The sequence below is a fragment of the Podarcis bocagei genome (genome assembly GCF_964188305.1).
Source record: "Podarcis bocagei genome assembly, chromosome: 11".
NCBI lineage: Eukaryota > Metazoa > Chordata > Lepidosauria > Squamata > Lacertidae > Podarcis > Podarcis bocagei.
The window spans coordinates 11,504,065-11,524,653 of NC_138136.1; the positions used below are offsets into that span (position 1 = coordinate 11,504,065).

General features: G+C 41.7%; 1 protein-coding gene across 2 annotated transcripts in view; it reads right to left on the reverse strand.

The window, feature by feature from the left end:
- MFSD14B (major facilitator superfamily domain containing 14B) overlaps nucleotides 1-20,589 on the reverse strand; it is a 39,307-nt gene that overhangs the window by 15,611 nt on the left and 3,107 nt on the right. For both annotated transcript variants that reach the window (XM_081213755.1, XM_081213756.1), the window contains exons 2-6: nucleotides 15,737-15,829; nucleotides 12,400-12,462; nucleotides 7,202-7,329; nucleotides 6,831-6,945; nucleotides 889-1,098 (exon numbers count right to left, since the gene is read on the reverse strand). In XM_081213755.1, coding sequence (XP_081069881.1) covers nucleotides 889-1,098; nucleotides 6,831-6,945; nucleotides 7,202-7,329; nucleotides 12,400-12,462; nucleotides 15,737-15,829 — 609 coding nt within the window. The remainder of the gene's footprint in view (nucleotides 1-888; nucleotides 1,099-6,830; nucleotides 6,946-7,201; nucleotides 7,330-12,399; nucleotides 12,463-15,736; nucleotides 15,830-20,589) is intronic.

The following is a 20,589-nucleotide window of genomic DNA, read 5'->3' on the forward strand; positions in this document are numbered from 1 at the left end:
CAAGCTGTGCAGGGAGGGTAAAGGAAGGGTGGTTTGGCAGGGTGACAGCCCCTAGACTTCCTGTAAAATAGCACTGGAGCTGCTAGAATGATTCTTAAAATTTGTGGTACTCAGGCTGGGTGAATTATACCTTCAGGGTACAAGGGTCTGAGATCTCAGGTATATTACCTGGTGAGTACCTTCTCTTCAGAAGGGGCATTGGCTTGTCTAGTTCCCACATTCCTACAGTTGCATTCTTTAGGAATAGAACAAACCTGTACTAGTAAGTACAAGGTTCCATCAGAGTTTTATCATCATTTAGATTGTACCACCATGATTAACTGGTCTACCATTATAATTAGGAAAGTGCAGCAAGTCAGACTTGTTCCTAGACATGGGTGAGGGTTCGAAGAGCTACTATAGGCATATATAATGAAATTCTGATTTAGTAAATGAATGAAAAACTTTGCTGAAGATGCATGCAGCCATGAAGCATCTTATAGTAGTTGGACGGGACTTTTGGAGATCCATGTAGTTCAACCCCTGGAATGAAGGGTTATGCAATGTAAGATACAGCTTCCACCAGCTTCAAATACCCCTAGCAAGGGCGATCCCACCACTTCCTGAGGCAGTCTGAACAGATCTTACCATTAGGAACTGTCTCCTAATGTTTAGCTGCAACTTCTTTGCAATTTCTACCGCTTGGGGCTAGTCTTGGCGCGTGGTGCAACAGAGAAAAGGTCTACTATATCTTCTCCTGATGAGGCCTAACTAGAACATAATGAAGCAGAACTATTACTTCCTATAATCAGGACATTATGGTTCTGCTTCTGGAGACTGCATTAGATTTAGCAGCAATATCACACTGCTGACTAATAAAAGAGAATGAACAAAAAACCAATAACTTACTGCAAATGGGTCTGCTTGTTCCCATGATATATGGGAAGGTGGCCTCATTTTTTCAGGTAGAGATTCTGGTACAGCGAGTAGAATGAAACATATATCTACAACAGCCACCACCGTAGCAATTAATACAACCAAGTTATCGCCATATAAAGTAGACAGGTGTGCTCCAATGGCAGGACTAGTTACCAAACTGGCTGCGAATGTTGCAGATACCTAAAAAGAAGATATTGGATTTTACTGCTTAGTTATGACCTCATGAGCAACTTAACATTCCTCACCAACTGAAACCTGAACTATCTCAAATGGACTATCTCCCAAATCCCGATTCCTGCAACAGAGTACCAGAAGAGTGGTATTCAATGAAGCAGTTTTGTTGTCACAAAGGTTTCTGTATGCTCAATGAAACATTGCCCACTCTGCTCCAGCATGGCCTCCCAAATTTTCTCCAGAGGGCTGGAGGAACGCCCAGAAGAGATTTATGGGGAAGGAGAGGGAGGGATGTTCTGCTGTGCAGCCGAAGTCTTTGTGCTAAGAGAACTACATTTTGTGTACTGCCCACAGCCTTTTCTGCCACCATGCATTTTGACAGAAATATCTACCTACTAAGGTGAGCTGCTGAAATTATGACGTTAACAATAGCTATACTGAAGACTCTTGAGCAGTGTTCCCCAAACTTGGCTCACCATCTGTTTTTTGGACTACAATTCCCATCATTCCTGACCACTGGTCCTCCAAGCTAGGGATGATGGGAGTTGTAGTCCCAAAACAGCTGGAGATCCAAGTTTGGGAAACCCTGATCTTGAGGATATGCATGAAGTTTTGCCAGGCTTGATGCTCTACAGAAGCATTAAGAAGCACCATCACAACGTCTACATTTCAGGTGCCGAGGACCATACCAAACATTTCCTTCCATGGGATACATGAGTGCAGCACAACTAAACTGAGCTGGAAAACCAACATTTTTTTTGGGGGGGGGGTGTACACATCTCTAAGATTCCTCTTTGCCTTTATGACCTATTGGCAATTGGAGGAAGACAGAAAATTGTATCCCAGAAGCCTAAAGGCATTAAAACTTTTCAATTATTCTACTTACACATTGGGGGCGCGATTTTCAAGCTGCTTTATAACTATGCTCATTTTTATTTTAAACTGTTTGGGGGTAGTTGCAAATAGTGTTTTCCACTCTAACCTTTGGCTTTCTCTGAATAGTTAGGGGATTAAAGTAGAAAGGCAGGGGACCAGTTTTAAAAATACATACTAAATCTAGCAGCCCTAAGCAACTAGACTGCAACATCTCAGAGCATTTATAGAACAATTTATCCCCCTTCTGTCTCTTGGTAGTATCACTATTTCTTATTCACAAGTGTGTTTAAGATTGTTAAGCCACTGACAAATGCTTGTATTTTATTCTTTATACCATGCTCAGTAGTTTTATGCCCTTAATAATAATGATGGTAATAACTTAGGTGTCAATTCTGATCCATCTTTCTCAGATTCAACCCTCTACCCAAGAGTTGGCACTTTTCATTCTTTTATATTTTTGAAATTCTCACTATGGCTTCATCGTTCCTAAATTGGATTATTGCAATGCTCATCTTTATGGCCCTTTCAGCTGTTTTAAGGTATCTTCTATTCATAATTCTGCCACCTGCCTCATTTGCTCTGCACACAGCTTCAATCACATCTTCCACTTTTCTGTTTTATATTGGATTAGTCTTTCATTTCACATTTACTATGAACTTCTTGCCTTTAAATGTCTCTACTCTTGTACTCAGCTCTATATTTTTTCCCTAGTTTCTTTCCCTCACTCCCTTTATGTCTTTAACTTAAATTTTGTCAGGACTAGAATTTATCCATCCTCCTCAACACCATCCCTTTCGCCCAGCTATATGATGCTGCTGTGAACTGTTATTTCCTACAGTGGTTTATCTGAACACAGCTATGCAGGGATGTAAACAGCATTTTCTGGGCCTAATACGCTGCATGCAGTTTGGACACCCTTCACCATACCTAGTCAGCACTTGGATTGAAGATAACTCGGAACCCAATTTTATTGCATATTGAGTTTCAGGATAATCATATACATAATAAATTAGTTTAAAATCTCTGCATGTTTTCACACACAAAAAATCATTATACAGATCAGCCCTCCCATACCTGGTATGCTCCAAATGTTTTAGACAACTCATATGAGCCCCAGTCAGCACAGCCAATGCTCAGAAATGGTGGAAGTTTAAGAATATGACCTTGAAATCCTACAAGTCTACCGATATGTTACATTAGCATCACTGAGTTCAATAGGATATAATCCCACCTAGATAAGCGTGCACAGACTTGCAACCTAATCAAACCATTTCTATTTTATCTAATTTTTATACTAAAGAGGCTACACAATATTGCACTAGTTTCAAAAGGAGGACTTAAATAAGCAAGGCTATGATTAAATTATTTTTATCTTGCGATTCATCCTTGTACTTTATTCTTCCCACCCCACTTTCCTCCCATCCTTCCTTCCATTATCTAACCCATTTCCCTTCCTCTCCATTCCCCTCCCCTCCCCACACACTGACACACACCCTCTCTGTCTGATCCACGGGCAGCAGTGTTCGGATCCAAAACAAGCAAGTACACACAATTGCACAGTGCAGCAAATGTGCTTTCACTATGTTCGTGAAACCCCTCCTGCCTTGTATCTATCTTCTGTATGTACACACTGTCTTGTTCATCCCCTGCTATGCAGCTGACTGGTAGACCATGCCTAACTCCAGGTCTTCTACTTCAATATCTGCCACTTGGTGGCCACGTTTTAAATCCAGAGGGAAGCTGGCAATGAGATCAAATTGCATTTGAACTACAACTATTTCTATTTCATTGAACTGCTGAGACAGTAGCTTTTTAACACTAGTGGAAGTTGGGGGGGAAAGAGGCGAACATTTAGCCCAAGGTTTCCCAAACTTGGGTCTCCAGCTTTTGTTGGACTACAACTCCCATAATCCCTCACTAGCAGGACCAGATGTCAGGGATTATGGGAATCGTAGTCCAAAAACAGCAGGAGACCCAAGCTTGGGAAACCCTGGTTTAGCCAGTGTGCTAAAACACAGAGACTCTGATAGTTAATGACTGGGAGGAAGCTGGCACCCGAGGCTAAAAGAATGGCTTGGTAAACTGAGAAACGTCAAACAACAACCCTGAGAATGTACCTTAACAGTACACATCCTTATTTTAAAAGAAATCTGGAACTATTTTTATGCCACAAAACATGTCTGCTCAACAACAGTGAATCTGTCAGTCAAATCTTACAAGAATATTCTAAACTTATTAATTTATTTACTATTTGTATTTGAAACCATCACTAAATGGTTCCAGGGTGGGTTTCAAACACATCAAAATTAGGCTCAGTGTATAATTAAAATCATATAATAAAACCACAAAACCAATCAATATAAGAAACTGCAAGGCAGCAGGTCTAAAAGTCACAAAAAAAAAATTGTCTAACAGATGCCTTCCTCCTTCATCACCACTTCAGCTTAACACTTCAAAAATGTTTTTAGCAAGGTGCAAGATATGTAAGCACTCTATTTTTCAGGGGTTGCCATGGTACTTCTGTACTAATGAAGCAGCAGAGGAAATTACTTCATAGAAGACCGCATCCAAGGAACATTACAGCATCTTGGCAATTCAGGGTTGTATCTAACACAATCACAAGGGGACTTCCTCTCTGTCTCCTTACAACCCCACCCCAATTTGTTCTAGGGGTTCAACCAGCACAGCAGAGAGAGGATGCACATGATGAGAAGACATCCTGCTGCCCAGGTGGTAGTCCTTGCACTTTTAGGGTGGCTTCATTGGATGCAACGAAGATTGTCCACTATGAAACTGCCATCCCATAGTAACTCACCTATCACTATTCATTACATACTGCAAGGGGGAAGCTGGGCAGTGGTAATACCTGCGTTGCTGTTATGAAAAACGATGGAAATTCACCTACTATTCCTTTTTTTATTATTCAGAGAGACACACATTCTAAAAATCACGCTTTCACTCAGTGAGTGTAAAAAGGAATACAGTGGTGCCTCGCAAGACGAAATTAATTCGTTCCGCAAGTTTTTTCTTCTTGCGAGTTTTTCGTCTTGTGAAGCACGGTTTCCCATAGGAATGCATTGAAAATCAATTAATGCGTTCCTAGGGAAACCGCTTGCCAGGCTGGCGGTGCGGAGAAGGGCTTTTCTCCGCACCGCAAGCCTTCAGGACAGGTACGGGAACAGAGGGGAAGGCGTGCAGCGCTTTCCCTCTGTTCCCGGGGCTTGCGTGGGAGGAGGGTTTTTCCTCCCCACCGCCAACATTCAGAACAGCATTCTGAATGTTGGCGGTGGGAAGGAAAACCCTCCTCCCACCCCAAGTCTTCAGGAAAGCCATCCGAAGCTGGGCGGCGGGAGAAGGTGTCCCCGCCCCCCCCCCCGCCGCCCGGCATCGGAGCTTCGTTCCGATGCCGGGCGGCGGGAGGAGGCGTTCCCCCCCCCCGCCCGGCATCGGAGCTTCGTTGCGATGCCGGGCGGCGGGAGGAGGTCCGAGGACAGTGGGGAAGACGCGCTGCGCTTCCCCGCTGTCCCGGAGATTTCCCTATGGGCTGTCGTCTTGCGAAGGAAGCCCATAGGGAAATTCGTTTTGCGAAGCGCCTCCAAAACGGAAAACCCTTTCGTCTAGCGGGTTTTCCGTCTTGCGAGGCGTTCGTCTTGCGGGGTACCACTGTACAAGCACAAGCGCTGAATTAGAAGGAATAGCCCAGTTTTAACCCTTGGTAGCCCCTGCAAGTATAGCATACCAGGGAAGGAAACACCAAGTCACCTGCTGGGCTGAGACTGGAGATTCTCAGTAGAGGGAATTGTGACTTAAGTCAACTGGCATTAATATTCCACTATTGGTTCAGATTTTTTTTAATGTTCAGATGCGCCTTTATCATTACTCAAAGCCATTCCTGCATTGTGGGGGGTTGGGCAAGAGATTTTCGGGATCCCTTCCAAGTCTACAATTCTGGGATTCTATGAATCTGGGATTAGATGCTTATTAGGGGTCAGTTGCTGCCTATCCCAGGTAGGCAGGAAAATAAGAAGCCTCCCTTTGTTAGTGAAAACCTACACTGAGAACCTTATTGGAGGCACAACCTAAGGAAGAGTTGACTGCCCATACGGCCTTTACATCCAGGAAGAAACCAGAATACTGAAAGGTACTTTCAAAGAAATGTTACCTAGCATATGTCAGATTAACAAGATGTCTTAATGTCATCCTCCCTTCCTAAGCTGCCATGCTGAGCAACAGACTCAGCAATTAGTAATAAACTAAACTCCTGCTATGCCTTGCCAAGAGAATCAGAGCTCAAACAATCCATTAAGTAACCTGGTCCAGCTACGCCTTTTGATACAGGATACCTACAATTAACACAGATGACTGCTCAACCTTCTACCTGTGCAGGATACGGTTTCTCGGCTGAGTGTCTAGGAATAAAGAAATCTAAGATTCTGTTCTCCCTCCTCCAAAACATCATCTTTTCTTGACTTTGTCACCGCTGCAAGATAAGCCTATCTTCTCAACCCCCAAAATAACCAGATGTGCCTTATTCAAACATAGTGTAATATCTTTAAAATGAGGGTCTGCCATAGTCAAAATAAAAAAATTCCTTCCAGTAGCACCTTAAAGACCAACTAAGTTAGTTCTTGGTATGAGCTTTCGTGTGCATGCACACTTCTTCAGATACACACTGTGTATCTGAAGAAGTGTGCATGCACACGAAAGCTCATACCAAGAACTAACGTAGTTGGTCTTTAAGGTGCTACTGGAAGGAATTTTTTTATTTTGACTATGGCAGACCAACACGGCTACCTATCTGTAACTGGTACCAATAAATATGACTGTCGAGGCATCAGAAATATTTTCAGAAATTGTCTTACCAGTCCGTATGCAGTGCTCCTTTCATGCTCTTGTGTTATGTCAGCTACATAAGCAAATATCACAGAGAACGTAACAGCAAAAATCCCAGAAACCGAAATCATAGCAAAATACCACCTGCAAAGGAGAAAGGTGTAATGTAACTATGCAAAGATTATTTGATAGTTGTAAAACTGTGTAAGTATCATCACTCTACAACCTTTAATTAAGCATTCCATTTTGAAGAACCCAATTAAAAGAACAGACTTGACACACTTGGACCCTGCAGCAGTAATTGAACCCTAACTTGAGATAATTGACTAGAGAAAAGTGATTTATCTCTTCTAGTTTCCTTCATACACCAAAAACACCTACTGTCATTTGTACCACTTACCACGGACTTATCTTCATTAACGGAATTGGGACACAAGTGAAGAAAACTGTAACAAGGAGGAAAGACTTTCTTCCCCAGACATCAGACAAAGCACCAATCAGTGGAGCACTCAGGAAGGATAAAAATCCCTAAGAATGAAATAGAAGTGCTTTTAGTACATTTTTGGTCCTTTTACCTTTAATCTACAATTTATTCTAAGGAACACAGTAATAAGCAAATTAGCTATACATGCTGGGATGTGCCTTCTTATATAGCAAAATTTAAAAGCGCCAAAGAGAACAATCAGAAACATACCGTATTTTTCGCCGTATAGGACACACTTTTTCCCCTCCAAAAATGAAGGGGAAATGTGTGTGCGTCCTATGGGGTGAATGCAGGCTATTGCTGAAGCCTGGAGAGCGAGAGGGGTCAGTGCGCACCAATCCCTCTCGCTCTCCAGGCTTCACGGACCTGGAGTTGCCTCCATGCCGAAGCCTGCGCGCGCTGAGATCAGCGCGTCCAGGCTTCGCGGACCTCTCCGCAAGCAGCGGGAGCGCTCCCGCTGCTTGCGGAGAGTTGCCTGCATGTCGCAGCCTGCGCGCGCTGAGATCAGTGCGTCCAGGCTTCGTGGAGAGTTGCCTGCATGTCGAAGCCTGCGCGCGCTGAGATCAGCGCGTCCAGGCTTCGCAGACCTTTCCGCAAGCAGCGGGAGCCAGCGCTGGGCTCCCACGACTTGCAGAGAGCTGCCTGTTTGGGGGTGGGGTCGGGGGAAGCTCGGGCCTCCCCCCGCCCCAGCCCCGCGCCTGGGGGGGGGGAAATAATTTTTTCCCCTTTATTCCCCCCCCCAAAAAAAACTAGGTGCGCCTTATGGGGCGGTGCGTCCTATAGGGCGAAAAATATGGTAGGTAGAATGTTTTCTTTTTTGGGGGGGAGCACATGCAGGGTAGGCATGCAAACAATATTGCACTAAACACTTGTACAATCTCACAGTACTCTGGAAGAGTAAGATAAGACTGTTTCAAAGACAAAGGTGAAGATGTTAAGCAAGTGCTGGTGAATTGTTTAGTGAACATATGTACTGATCCTCAGCAGAATGAGGAGTGCAATTTCTTCCCGACTAGAAATGGCATTTTAGAGTTTCATAAAGGTCACAATAGCCACAGACTGCTACATGCATAAAGCAAAATTCACGTTATACAAAGGACAAAAAGGCTGCCAAAAATGAGGATAAATTGTAACTGGAGATGGAAGACCCCCTTCTGATTTGCAAATAATCATGGGTGCCAACCACAAGGTCCAAATTTAAAAGTATGTGCAGGGATTAGATTTCCATAGCCCCAATGCAGCCAAGAATATACTGTAAAATCGCTTAATATATTAATTCTACTATATTAGAACACTTGAATTTAACACTAATAATGGGTCAACTCCAAATCTACTTTTATCCCTTAATATTTTCCAAATTTCTTCTCAAACCATCCTATCAAAAATGATAGCTACAGCTGTTGGGCTGCATTTTTTTGTTTGAAGACAAGAGTGAACCATTTCCCTTTAGTGCAAAACTGATGAATGTCAATATGAAAAATACATTCAGCACAGAACAACAACATAAATTATCCCGGGAGACAAAGCAGCTATTCATCTGCTTACATTCTGGAACACAAAGTAGCATGAGAGAAATTGTCAGACTTGTAAAGCATAAAGCCTGCCAAATCCATTCCACATTGCTGCAATACCAGATTATTGTTAATTGTCTGGCAGGAAATCCACACAAGTCTTACTTAAGTAGCATACCAGTCTCAAGGTTCCACTAAGTCAACTTTCCCCAACTGGTACCTTCTAGATGTTTTAGACTCCCAATTCCCAATTGTTTCTGCTCTCTAACCACTTTCCTGACAGTGTCTGAACTCTGAACCATTTCCCAAAGTTTGAATTTTCTCTATGCAAAAGACCCCTCACAAGAAATGCTTTTTCCATAGGCAAAGATTATTGAACTAGGTAATCACGCTGTCAACAATTAACATATACCCACAATATTTACAAATTGGCACTTCCAGTAGGCAACTTCCATCCATGCTGAAAATTTTACAATTGCACACAGCAGCCGCCATTCTACATAACTTCATCATAATTTAATTTGTATTTCGCCTTTCCATAGTTAAAACCGTGCTCAAGGCAACTTACAGCATGAAAAGATGACAAACATTACCTAATTACAAACATAGCAAAAGTAGTCATAAAGAATAAATAAAACACATCAAAAAGTACACAACCAAAAATGAACAATTCCAACTATTCCCATATAAACCGCTGTAAGATCTAAAAATAAATATACAAAACAATAATGTAAACTGCAACAACAAAAAACCCCAACAATACTCCCTAAACAATATCTCAGCCCAAGAGTCTGCTATGCTAAATGTGACAATTTGCCAAAAGAAAGTGCACATGCCTTCTGCAAACTGCTTTCTCTGGTATTATCCCTTTTATATATTTAGAACAATATTTGAAATACAGAAAAGATACAGGTAAGTCATTCAGTTTTTAATACATTCAATTCTCCCAAAGGACATCATTGCAGAGATTTTTATGTTACATCATTGAAGCAAATGTCTCAAGACTGAAGGCTATGATTTTATCCATAATAGCTTGAGGTTGCAGGGTGCACCAGAAATTTGCACATGCAAACAGAAGTAGAGAGACGTTTTTTACATGAACAATTGCTAGGAAGGTAGCCAAAAGTTAGACTAGAAAAGAACTGCAGACACAAGCTAATGGAAATACAGTGGTGCCCCGCAAGACGAATGCCTCACAAGACGAAAAACTCACCAGACGAAAGGGTTTTTCGGTTTTGCGTTGCTTCGCTAGACGAATTTCCCTATGGGCTTGCTTTGCAAGTCGAAAACGTCTTGCACTTTTTTCTTAAAGCCGCTTGAAGAGGCGCAGTTGCGACGGACCGTGCTTCGCAAGACGAAAAACATTGCAAGACGAAAAGACTCGCGGAACGAATTCTTTTCGTCTTGCGAGGCACCACTGTATAAAACTGTGCTTAGCAGTCACCAGCCAGATTGAAGCTCACTTATGATGGTTTCTTATCTCTGATGAATTAGGTGTGCTTTCCACAAAAGGGTGAGGTTAGTGGAAGACAGCCTTATTTATCTGTGTTTGTTTGTTTGTTTCAGGTGCACTGTAGACAACACTGCTTCCCCACAGAATTTGAGCATGGATTACTAAATGAATTTTACAGGTTTTATCAATATCTGGACACAAGTCAGTTGGAAAGCTGGAATCACTCAAGTCAAAGTCATTACTATTACCAGCCAGATTAAAGATAGTATTTGCATACACTTCAGACAGATCTGAGCAATCAAGGCATCAACAAGAAAAAGTGGTTTCAAATAACATCTCCTACAGGCAGGGAAGGTTTACCACAGCGCTAACCTTCTTACCTTGTCCTGACACTTATTACTACACAGAGCTTCTTTTCCTGTCCTCATATACATTTCTGAAGATCAAGCTACCAATCGTCAGTTTCTTAACTATAGTCAGAAAACCCTTTAATAAAACTTCTTTTTACAGCACACATTGATATAAGCTTACATTCAGAGTAGCCTTCCCACAAATGAAAAGGCTCTTTCCATTCAGAGGGGGCCATGAACAGCATTCAAAATTTGCCAGGTGCCAGATGCATTTTGCACCTGGGCTATTGGTCACCTGCGACCAACTGAAGAAGCCCAGGAGCCAGGATGGTGCTTGATGTCTCCACCATCTGGAGGAGTATGCCTGGGATCTTGACTGTTTTCACGTCCTAGTAACACATCCTGTAGAATTCTACCCATTATATTTTATCTGCACAATCAGAGTGAATTTCAGGAACCAAAAACTCATATTGAAAAATGTGACTTTCGAGCCATCTGCCCCCCAAAGGGCAACTAGAAATTCCGTTTTGGTGACTGCAACCCTGGTTTAAGGAGTCACTTGGCGCCAAGCTTATATATCAGAGTTTCTAACATGGGCCATGACCCAGCAGAAGAGGGAGTGCAGCAATTTTTGCAGATTCTCCCTGCAGTCTTCACCTCCCACTGTCTTCTGACCCTCTGGAGAAGGGTTTCAGGGTGTTCAGAAACCAGGCAAAGTCAATCACCTTCCACAAGCAGGAGTGTTCCATGAACATAAGTCCACTCAGGGGGTCTCTGGAATCAGCAACTATTTGTATGGTATTATCAGATTTAGAATTTGACATGAATCCCAGATTTCACATTTTTACCCTTGTATGAAAGGTTTGTTCATTGTGGTTCTTTAGTTACAGATATTTGTGATACCTTAAGTACCCACTGGGATACAATAATAAAACAAAATATGCAGCATCCTTAATCAATGGGGGAGGGTCACATGTATTATCTTCTTAGGGCCATAAACAGCAATTGAGAAAATTATCCCCTGAACTTACAATGAAACAATAATATACCTTATCATGATCGAGAAGATTTCATATGCACTGCTGCTGCACTGACATCCCCCAAGTTCTGTCCGTTTCGTGTAATATTAATTATTCCATCTCATAACATGCCGAAAAGTCTCAACCAAAGTCTCAATGTTCAATTATGATTTTGGATGCCTGCTTCATACCCCATGTAATTACCAGTTTGTATTGATCTGGTTCCAACATTTCACAAATTTGACATTAGTCAGTTGTCCAAGACTGAATGTGTTCTTACACCTCCATTTGTTCCCACATCAGTGCAATTATATAAATGTCTACTCAGAAGGCAGCCCAAATTAAGATTAATTTGACTTAATGTCAACTAAATTGCAGCCTCATGGTGGTAATCCAATGTGTTAGTTCTGTTAGCACAACTTCTGGCTGGACAACAGCACTTCCTCTTCCTGTGCACCCCATGTTCTGGGGGATCCCCAGCTCTACAAAGCATATATTGGCAGGAAAGGAGAGGGAGGGAAAATTCTACTATGTAGCCCAGAAGTGCTTGTGCTAGTGGAACTACTTTGTTGGACACTACTCAACAAGCAGCTACACATTTTTGTGACTTTTAAAATTCAGAAAATGAGCATTTCATTCTCACAGCTGCATCAATGCTGTTTGTCTCATACAAATGATAAGTCCCACAATACCAATGTATCAGAAACATTGTGCTATTATTAGGCTTACAAAAATTAACGGTTCAAGAATGGTTATGATTAACCGACTTTTTTTTAATTACCTTAACTCCTTGAATGAGGCCATTCATTAAAAATGTATGCTGAGGAAATGTTTCACGTAAGACCTAAAGAGAAGAAATTGTTATTCAAAGTAACCTTCCATTAAAGAAGATATATTAAACTACTTTAAAACATACTTAGCCATTACTGACCCATCTAGAGTACCATGACTTCCGTTTCAGAACTCATCACAGTCAAATATATTTCAGTCTTCCCCATCTCATCCAAAGCCATACAGCAGCGTAGTTTTAACAGCTGCCAAACCTAGCTTTTAGTATTTTTAACAGATCTGTCACTCCCCCAGTCAATAAGCACACAAGGGAGCTATATGGATTTTTTTCGCCCCACATTCCCCTTCTCTAGAAACAGAACTGTAATGATACCATGATGAACACAGTGTTAACAAGCAGCAGGCTCTCATTAAAAAAAATTAAGAATAAGTTAATCAACAGAACCTAGAAGCTGTTTATGTGTTTTTAAAAAGTTGAGATGTGTCTGCATGTTCAAGCTTTAACACACTACCCCAGTTATACTTCCAACTATTTAAATCTACTAAAAACAATTGGGGAGGGGGGCCTGGAAGTATTCATATTATGGTATATGTGTTTAACTACTTGGAGCACTAAACCTCTAAACATCACAGTGCAGGATCTAAAACATCAAACTGCGGACTTACATGCACCCAGCCATTCTGACAATAGTTCTGCATACCGTCTGATAAAATTCTAACACCCAGCTGACAGTTCAAAAGAAACCAATATCCAAATAGGAAATCTGAATGTACAGCAAGTTCTTTGAGGTTCTCTTAGCCTCAATTGTGAACAAATCACACCTGTACTTCAAATATTACAATTTAACAGCAAACAAGCGTCTGAGTCAAAGTGCCTAGAAAGCAAAAATATACTAAGCTAAAGCAATGGCAAAACGTATGTACTGTTGCCTTTTTAAAAAAAGAGTTCTATTCAATGGCACATTTAGGCTGAAATGTTCCACATGTATACCTGAGAGTAAGTACCACTGAACTCAATGAGGTCTAATTTTGAGTAGGAATTCTATTCATTTCTTCATTATATGTATATGATTGTACTATAGCAAATGTTTCTTAAGCTTAGGAGGTTGCAAGTCGCCTTCTATTGTACCAGAAGTTGCACATAACTGACATAACAACATTGCACATATATGCCCATATGGAGATGCTAAATTCAAGACTTGCAAGGTAGACTGGACCAGCAAAGATGTCTTCCAATTTAGTAAGAATTCAAGAAGTATGAAAATCAGGATTTATAGGTGAAGGTGAAGGGATGTGTGTGTGTGTGTGTGTGTGTGTGTATCTATATCTGCAGGAGCTCTAGGGAAGGGTAGGGAACCCCTGGCCTGCAGGCCAATCTGATCAGTGGGAGGAAGGGAGGCGGGGCCATTACTATTATTATTTGAATTTATATACCGCCCTATACTCGGAGGTCTCAGGGCTGCAATGGAGGACTCCCACCTGCTTACAGGAGAAGAACAAACACCATTTCAAACAGCCTCCCCTCCCCGTAAGTAGTGGGACATTGCTTCAAATGGCACTTTGCAATTTTTAGACAGTCCCTGTGTTCCTAGCAGAAGCAAAGAGGCTGCCCTAAAAGCACTTGGCATGGTTCCTTTTTTCATGCATGGTGTGCCTGCAATACACTGCAAAAAGGGTGGGGGGTTAACAACTTCTCTTCCATCAAGGGCCAGGAATTTAAACTCAGAGGCCTTTGCAAGTCTCCCCACTTCTGTATGATCTGACTTCAGAGGCCCTGCCCACCTGACAAATTTGGTACGTGAGACAGATCCTGGTAAGGATCTGGTCCGTGAAGCCAAAAAGGTTCCCTACCCCTGCTCTAGATTAATTAAACAAAAACAATATAGTATACACTTCTGAAATATGCTTGCTAGATTCATATTTAAACCACGAGGAATGCAATTCATTTTTTCCACCAAGAGAGAGGTACAATTGGTGTTTGAGATTAAAAGGTTGTGCCCAGTGAAGTAGAAAGGTGCAGCACTGCACTAGGGATTTGGCATGGCAAGGGAGCCTGCCAATCTTTTAGCATTTGACCTAATTGTCATCAGCAAATTTAGCAAACTGTGCATTGGGCTCTATTTTAAAGACAATGCTTTATTGATTTTCACTGTGAATAGCTAATTTAATCCCCTGAAAAGTGGAAGCCTGAAAAGGGTGGGTCAAAAAGAGCACCGGGCAACACTGTTCAAGCCATATATATTGTAGTTCACACTCATTGATGAATTTTACTCTGCTACTTGAGTGGGGAGGCAACTCAAAACGTTCCCTACATTCTTGCCAATCATATCAATTTACTACTGATTTGCTATATTTATGCAACATGTTTCTGCACTCAAGGTGGTTCATAATTTAAAATGATGGCTTACAAATTAATCAATAAAAGGCAAAAGACAGGAAAGAGAAACTAAGCAGATTCAGATTACAGCTCTTACATAATGACTAAGTCATGGGTAGGCAAACAGCTTCTAGGCTTTTGCAGATACTGAAATATACATACAGTCATACCTCATTTTGCAGCCCCGGCCGCTAGCCGAAAAGGATGCAAGGCAAAGTGCCACATCTGCGCATCCGGGAGTGGCAAACCCGGAAGTAACCCGTTCCAGTATTTCCGGGTTTGCCATGGATGTTTGCCGGAATGGATGCTAGACGAGGCGGATGTTCGCAGAGGTATTACTGTACAAATATGAAGTATCTCCATTGCTCTAAGTAAGTTCAGCAATTCAAAACGTAACATTGAACAAGTTATTGTTAGTAATTAACTAACAGACTGCAGACTCACAGAATGACATACATTAATGACAGATATAGTTGTGGCACTGGGCTGTTTCCAAAGCAACTGGCTTGGCTAACCTTGCACCTGCGATTAACTCATCCATGGGGTGATTTACACTCATGAAGGAAATTAAACCCTTATGGTGTCCAGTTACCCCAACACAGATGTTGCTGAACTTAAACTCCCAGTAGCCCCAGCCAGCATAGTCAACAGCCAGGGATGGTGGAAGTTCTAGTTCACCAACATCTGCAGGGCCACACATTAGCCAGCTTTAGCCTGTGCCAACTTAATGGAGAGGGCCTGCTGGTGTAATGGCAGCTGAAGGAGGCAGTTATGGAAGAAGATGAGCCAAGTAACAGCAGGACTCTAACCTCCAGGTATAGTACCAGAAATTAGAAATAAAAACCATTGTTTAATGTAGACCATTATTATTACAGGCAAACACATATCATTCTGAAGGTACTTTTTAATACTACACAGCTCTGAGAAAAAACACCCAGGTTAAGAAACTTACTGTGAGCATCGGAGTTGTAAGCAGTCCCCAAGCAAAGAATTCCAGGAAGATGACAATAACTGCATGGTACACACTTGGTCGACCAATACCTTGCTGTTAAAGGGGGGGAAATTAATATTAATACAGCACAACTCTTAGAAACTTGCTTCTGACAACATTTTAAATGGTATAAAGCATTCTATTTTAATTTAAACATACGGCCAGTGGGAGTTTTGTCAAATCAATTGGCGTTAAGAGCTTGCATTAAACTAGAATACTGCTGTGGGGTACATGCCAATTAATGAAGCAGTAGTACATCAATTCTATGTTTCTCTTGAAATTATTTCTAATTAAGCCTATCCTGCGAGTTCAAGGCAGGTTAACCATTTTTAAACATGGGTTAGACAAATCCTTAAAAGATATAAAAGCTTACTTACTAAACTAGGGTATTAAAATCCAACTGAAATAAAAGCTGTGTACTGTCTGAAAATGGCCAGAATGACAAATCCACAGGGAAAGAGGAAGAACGTGAAAAGAAAGGGTTTCCGTTTTGCAGAGGGTTTGCTCCCACACATAATGATACCTTGTCTGTGTAAACTGGGAGATTATTCTAAAATATTCAGGCTGTAATACTTAACACAGTTACTAGAGTTCCACTGAACTGTTCCCTTCATCCCAGAGTATGCAGTCTAATCAAGTGAGTTATTAATTTAACTGGGAGCTAGAGTGCTGAAGCAGGTAAAAGTGGTAAACAAGGAGAATGGAGACTCAAGCTTAAATCCCCATCTGCCATGAACATCACCAGGTGACCCCAGAGTCCCTTGACCTACCCAACCTCACAGTATATTGCAGTAATAAAATGGAGAGGCTGGGTGGGGGGGAGGGGGAGAGAGCCTGTTTGAAATCTTTGGAGAAAAGGTGGACTATATGTGTAACAAATAACAGAAAATAAATTAATGGATACTTGTACATTTACTATGTACAACTCTACTCTTCGAAATAGTACCAACTAAAACTTTTCCCCCTAATCACCTATGAAACAGGAATATAGATTTGCCTATGAACTTCAACAGTTTCCACAATGTTTCCTTTCATTCGTGACATTTACTGCTACTCAACAATATTAAATGGAATTGTTTTAATAATCTCCTGTGAGTACACAGAGTCAGCAAAAATGACAAAATGCTATGCTGTGGACTTACTAACCACCTATATGGTTTCTTTTTACAAAATTAAATGGTTCAGCTTATATAATACATTAAAACTTGTGCCATTAAGAGGATTTTTTTTGTATGTGTGCCAATGGCAGACATTTTTATGTGCAATTGTTCAATCAATTCAATTAACTAAGCTTTCAGTTTATTTAAGCTGGTACTGAAACACCAGAGTGGTGACAGAAAAAGAAATTTCTGCCAATTACAGTGGTACCTCGGGTTAAGAACTTAATTCGTTCTGGAGGTCTGTTCTTAACCTGAAACTGTTCTTAACCTGAAGCACCACTTTAGCTAATGGGGCTTCCCACTGCCGCCGTGCGATTTCTGTTCTCATCCTGAAGCAAAGTTCTTAACCCGGGGTACTATTTCTAGGTTAGCGGAGTCTGTAACCTGAGGCGTATGTAACCTGAAGCATATGTAACCTGAGGTACCACTGTATAAAGGAAACAAATTCCTTTCTACTAACACTTCCTTGTGCCTTTCACTCCCCTTTCCGCCATACATTTTGCTCAAAACCTCCCTCCTAATACTGAATGGTGAAAAAGAAATGTACCCAAGACTAGAACATGATATACTATCTCTAAATAGTCAGTCAAAAGAAATTCCTGCCAAAAGATGACAAATCCCTTTCCTCTCTAAAATCAAGCCTTATGAGGAATGGTTGAAGGATCTGGGAACGTTTAACCTGGAAAAGAAGAGACTGAGATGAGATATGATAGCCATCTTCAAATATCTTAAAGGCTGCCACATGTAAGAGGGAACATGCTTGTTTTCTCCTGCTCTAGAGGGTAGGACTTGAACCAATGGCTTCAAGTTACAAGAAAGGAAATTCTGATTAAACATCTTAAAAAAAATTGACAGTAAGAGCTGTTCAGCAGTGGAACGGTCTCCCACAAGAGGTGGTGGACTCTCCGTACTTAGAGGTTTTAAAGCGGATGTTGGATAGCCATCTGTCCTGGATGCTATAGCTGAGATTCCTGCACTGCAGGAGTTGGGACTAGCTGAACCTTGAGTACCTTCCAACTCTAAGATTCTATGAATTCTATATAGAAAGTGGATGGGAGAGAAGAAAAGGGGTCCAATTTCAGCTGGCTGATGTTTGTCTTGCTGGTTTGTTTTCTATTAACCTGTCACACTCCCTATATCACTTAAAAATAGTCATTAGAGACTGTTAGCTAAGAAAGAAGAACTCTATAGTTAGATTTCACATGGACATTCATTTGGGGAAATGACAGGATGAGATTTTGCACTTTGTGCCTCTGATGGATATAAGATGCAAATAGAGGGTTGTGATCTAATGTCAGACATTTTTTATACCAGTGGGGATAGATTGCTCTAGAATACTTAGTAGTGTAACCAAGAAAAGCTATTTCCCCCCCAGTTTGCCTGAAACATAGAAGTTGCATGTTCCTCACCTACTAGTTTATTTCCTCATGCATTACATTTTCAATTCCACACTCTCTACTGACTGCCTTTTTATTACATTAAAAACAACATCAAAATATTTAAGAAAAACCACTCTGGACATTCTTTTCAATGTTAGTAAACACTCTGGAGCTGAATCCTTTGATGTCCCAAACTTGTAGCTCATTTGTGCTTATGGATAACATTTTCTCATCAGAATTCGGGTGAATGAAACAATGTTGTAAGAACAGGTGTGCTGGATACTTTGTATCAGAACAAAATTTTGCCTGTCCCTTAATTATGCTAGCCAGGGCTCAAGAGGGCCACTGGTCCACAAAATCCTGCCCTAAAACTCCTATTGAAGAACACAAGGGAAGCATTCCCCTAGGATGTTTAAAAAATATTGCCTAGAGGTTTTCACCCTGAATTTGAGGTCAGGAAATTTGACTGCCACTGTCTAAAATACAGTGGTACCTCAGATTACATATGCTTCAGGTTAAATACGCTTCAGGTTACAGACTCCACTAACCCAGAAATAGTGCTTCAGGTTAAGAACTTTGCTTCAGGATGAGAACAGAAATCGGGCTCCAGCGGTGCGGCAACAGCAGGAGGCCCCATTAGCTAAAGTGGTTTCAGGTTAAGAACAGTTTCAGGTTAAGTACGGACCTCCAGAAGGAATTAAGTACTTAACCTGAGGTACCACTGTACATAAAACAAGGTTTGCACAACTGTTTTTACTAGAAAAATCACAAGCCGGTTTAATTTATATACTTGGGAACCCTGTGTACCTAAACTACATTGAAAGTAACCATTCCAACCAAGGAACAATTCATTCTACATGAGCAAGTTGCAAGACTCAAACAGGGAACCTGGTACAGCTTTAAAGGGCTGTGAGGTACCCTGTACGACTTATTTCACTCCAATAAACCATGTCCAAAGTACACCCACTCTAACTGAAATATTAAACTAGTTATACTGATTTGGCTGCTGTCACAAACCTTACTTGAACATGGTGAGTGATGGGAAATATTTATGTACCGCCATACAGGATGTGGTGGAATATGGTGTGTTTACAGCTAGAGGCAGCCCCATCACACAGATGATCACCATGACTGGGTTAGCTTGCTGTCACTTAGGCAAGTCTGGTCATGGGTTAATCAACAGCCTGTACAGCAAGTGCAACTTCCTCTTCTTCAACTTTTGAGTGCCTTGTGTTTGTCTGTAGCCCATTTAATGAGTTTGGTGCAAAATGTATTCCTATTATACAAGTCTGCATGCATCGATCTGATCAAAGTCACTTGCATGCATACTATGTGATGAAAGGGCCCCAATTGCTACAAGTTTCCCTCCCCTTTCCATGGAGGTGCAAGTTACAGCAACAGCCAAGGCGACATTTTTCCACCTTCGCCGCATCAAGCAGTTGGTCCCTTACCTTTCCCACCCCAACCTGGCCACAGTGATCCATGCGATGGTCATCTCCAGGCTTGACTACTGTAATTCGCTCTACGCGGGGCTGCCCTTGAAGCTGTCCCAGAAACTCCAGCGGGTACAGAATGCTGCAGCGAGGCTCCTCATGGGGTCTCTGCCATGGGAGCATATTCACCCAGTGCTTTTCAAGCTGCACTGGCTCCCGGTGGAGTACAGGGTCAGATTTAAGGTGCTGCTTTTGACCTTTAAAGCCCTTCACGGCCTAGGACCCTCGTACCTACAGGACCGCCTCTCCTGGTATGCCCCACAGAGAGCCTCAAGGTCCATAAATAACAACACCCTAGTGGTCCCAGGCCCTAAGGAAGTTAGATTGGCTTCAACCAGAGCCAGGGCCTTTTCAACTCTGGCTCCGGCCTGGTGGAACGCTCTGCCTCATGAGACCAGGGCCCTGCAGGATCTGATTTCTTTCCGCAGGGCCTGTAAGACAGAGTTGTTCCGCCTGGCCTTTGGCTTGGAGCCAATTTGATTCCGTCCCTCCCTCTCTTTTTTCTTTTCCTTCTCCTCCTGCGATGAGGCTACATTTTAATATTTTAATGTTCCATTATTTTAATGTTGTATTTTATTTTTGTTTTTAAGTTGTAATCATTCATCTTGTTTTTATTATTGCTTGTAAGCCGCTCTGAGCCCGGCCTTGGCTAGGGAGGGCGGGGTATAAATAAAAATTATTATTATTATTATTATTATTAATAAGAAAGACTAACTGATGCTAATTCTATACAGTGGTACCTCTGGTTACGAACGGAATCTGTTCCGGAGGTCCATTCGTAA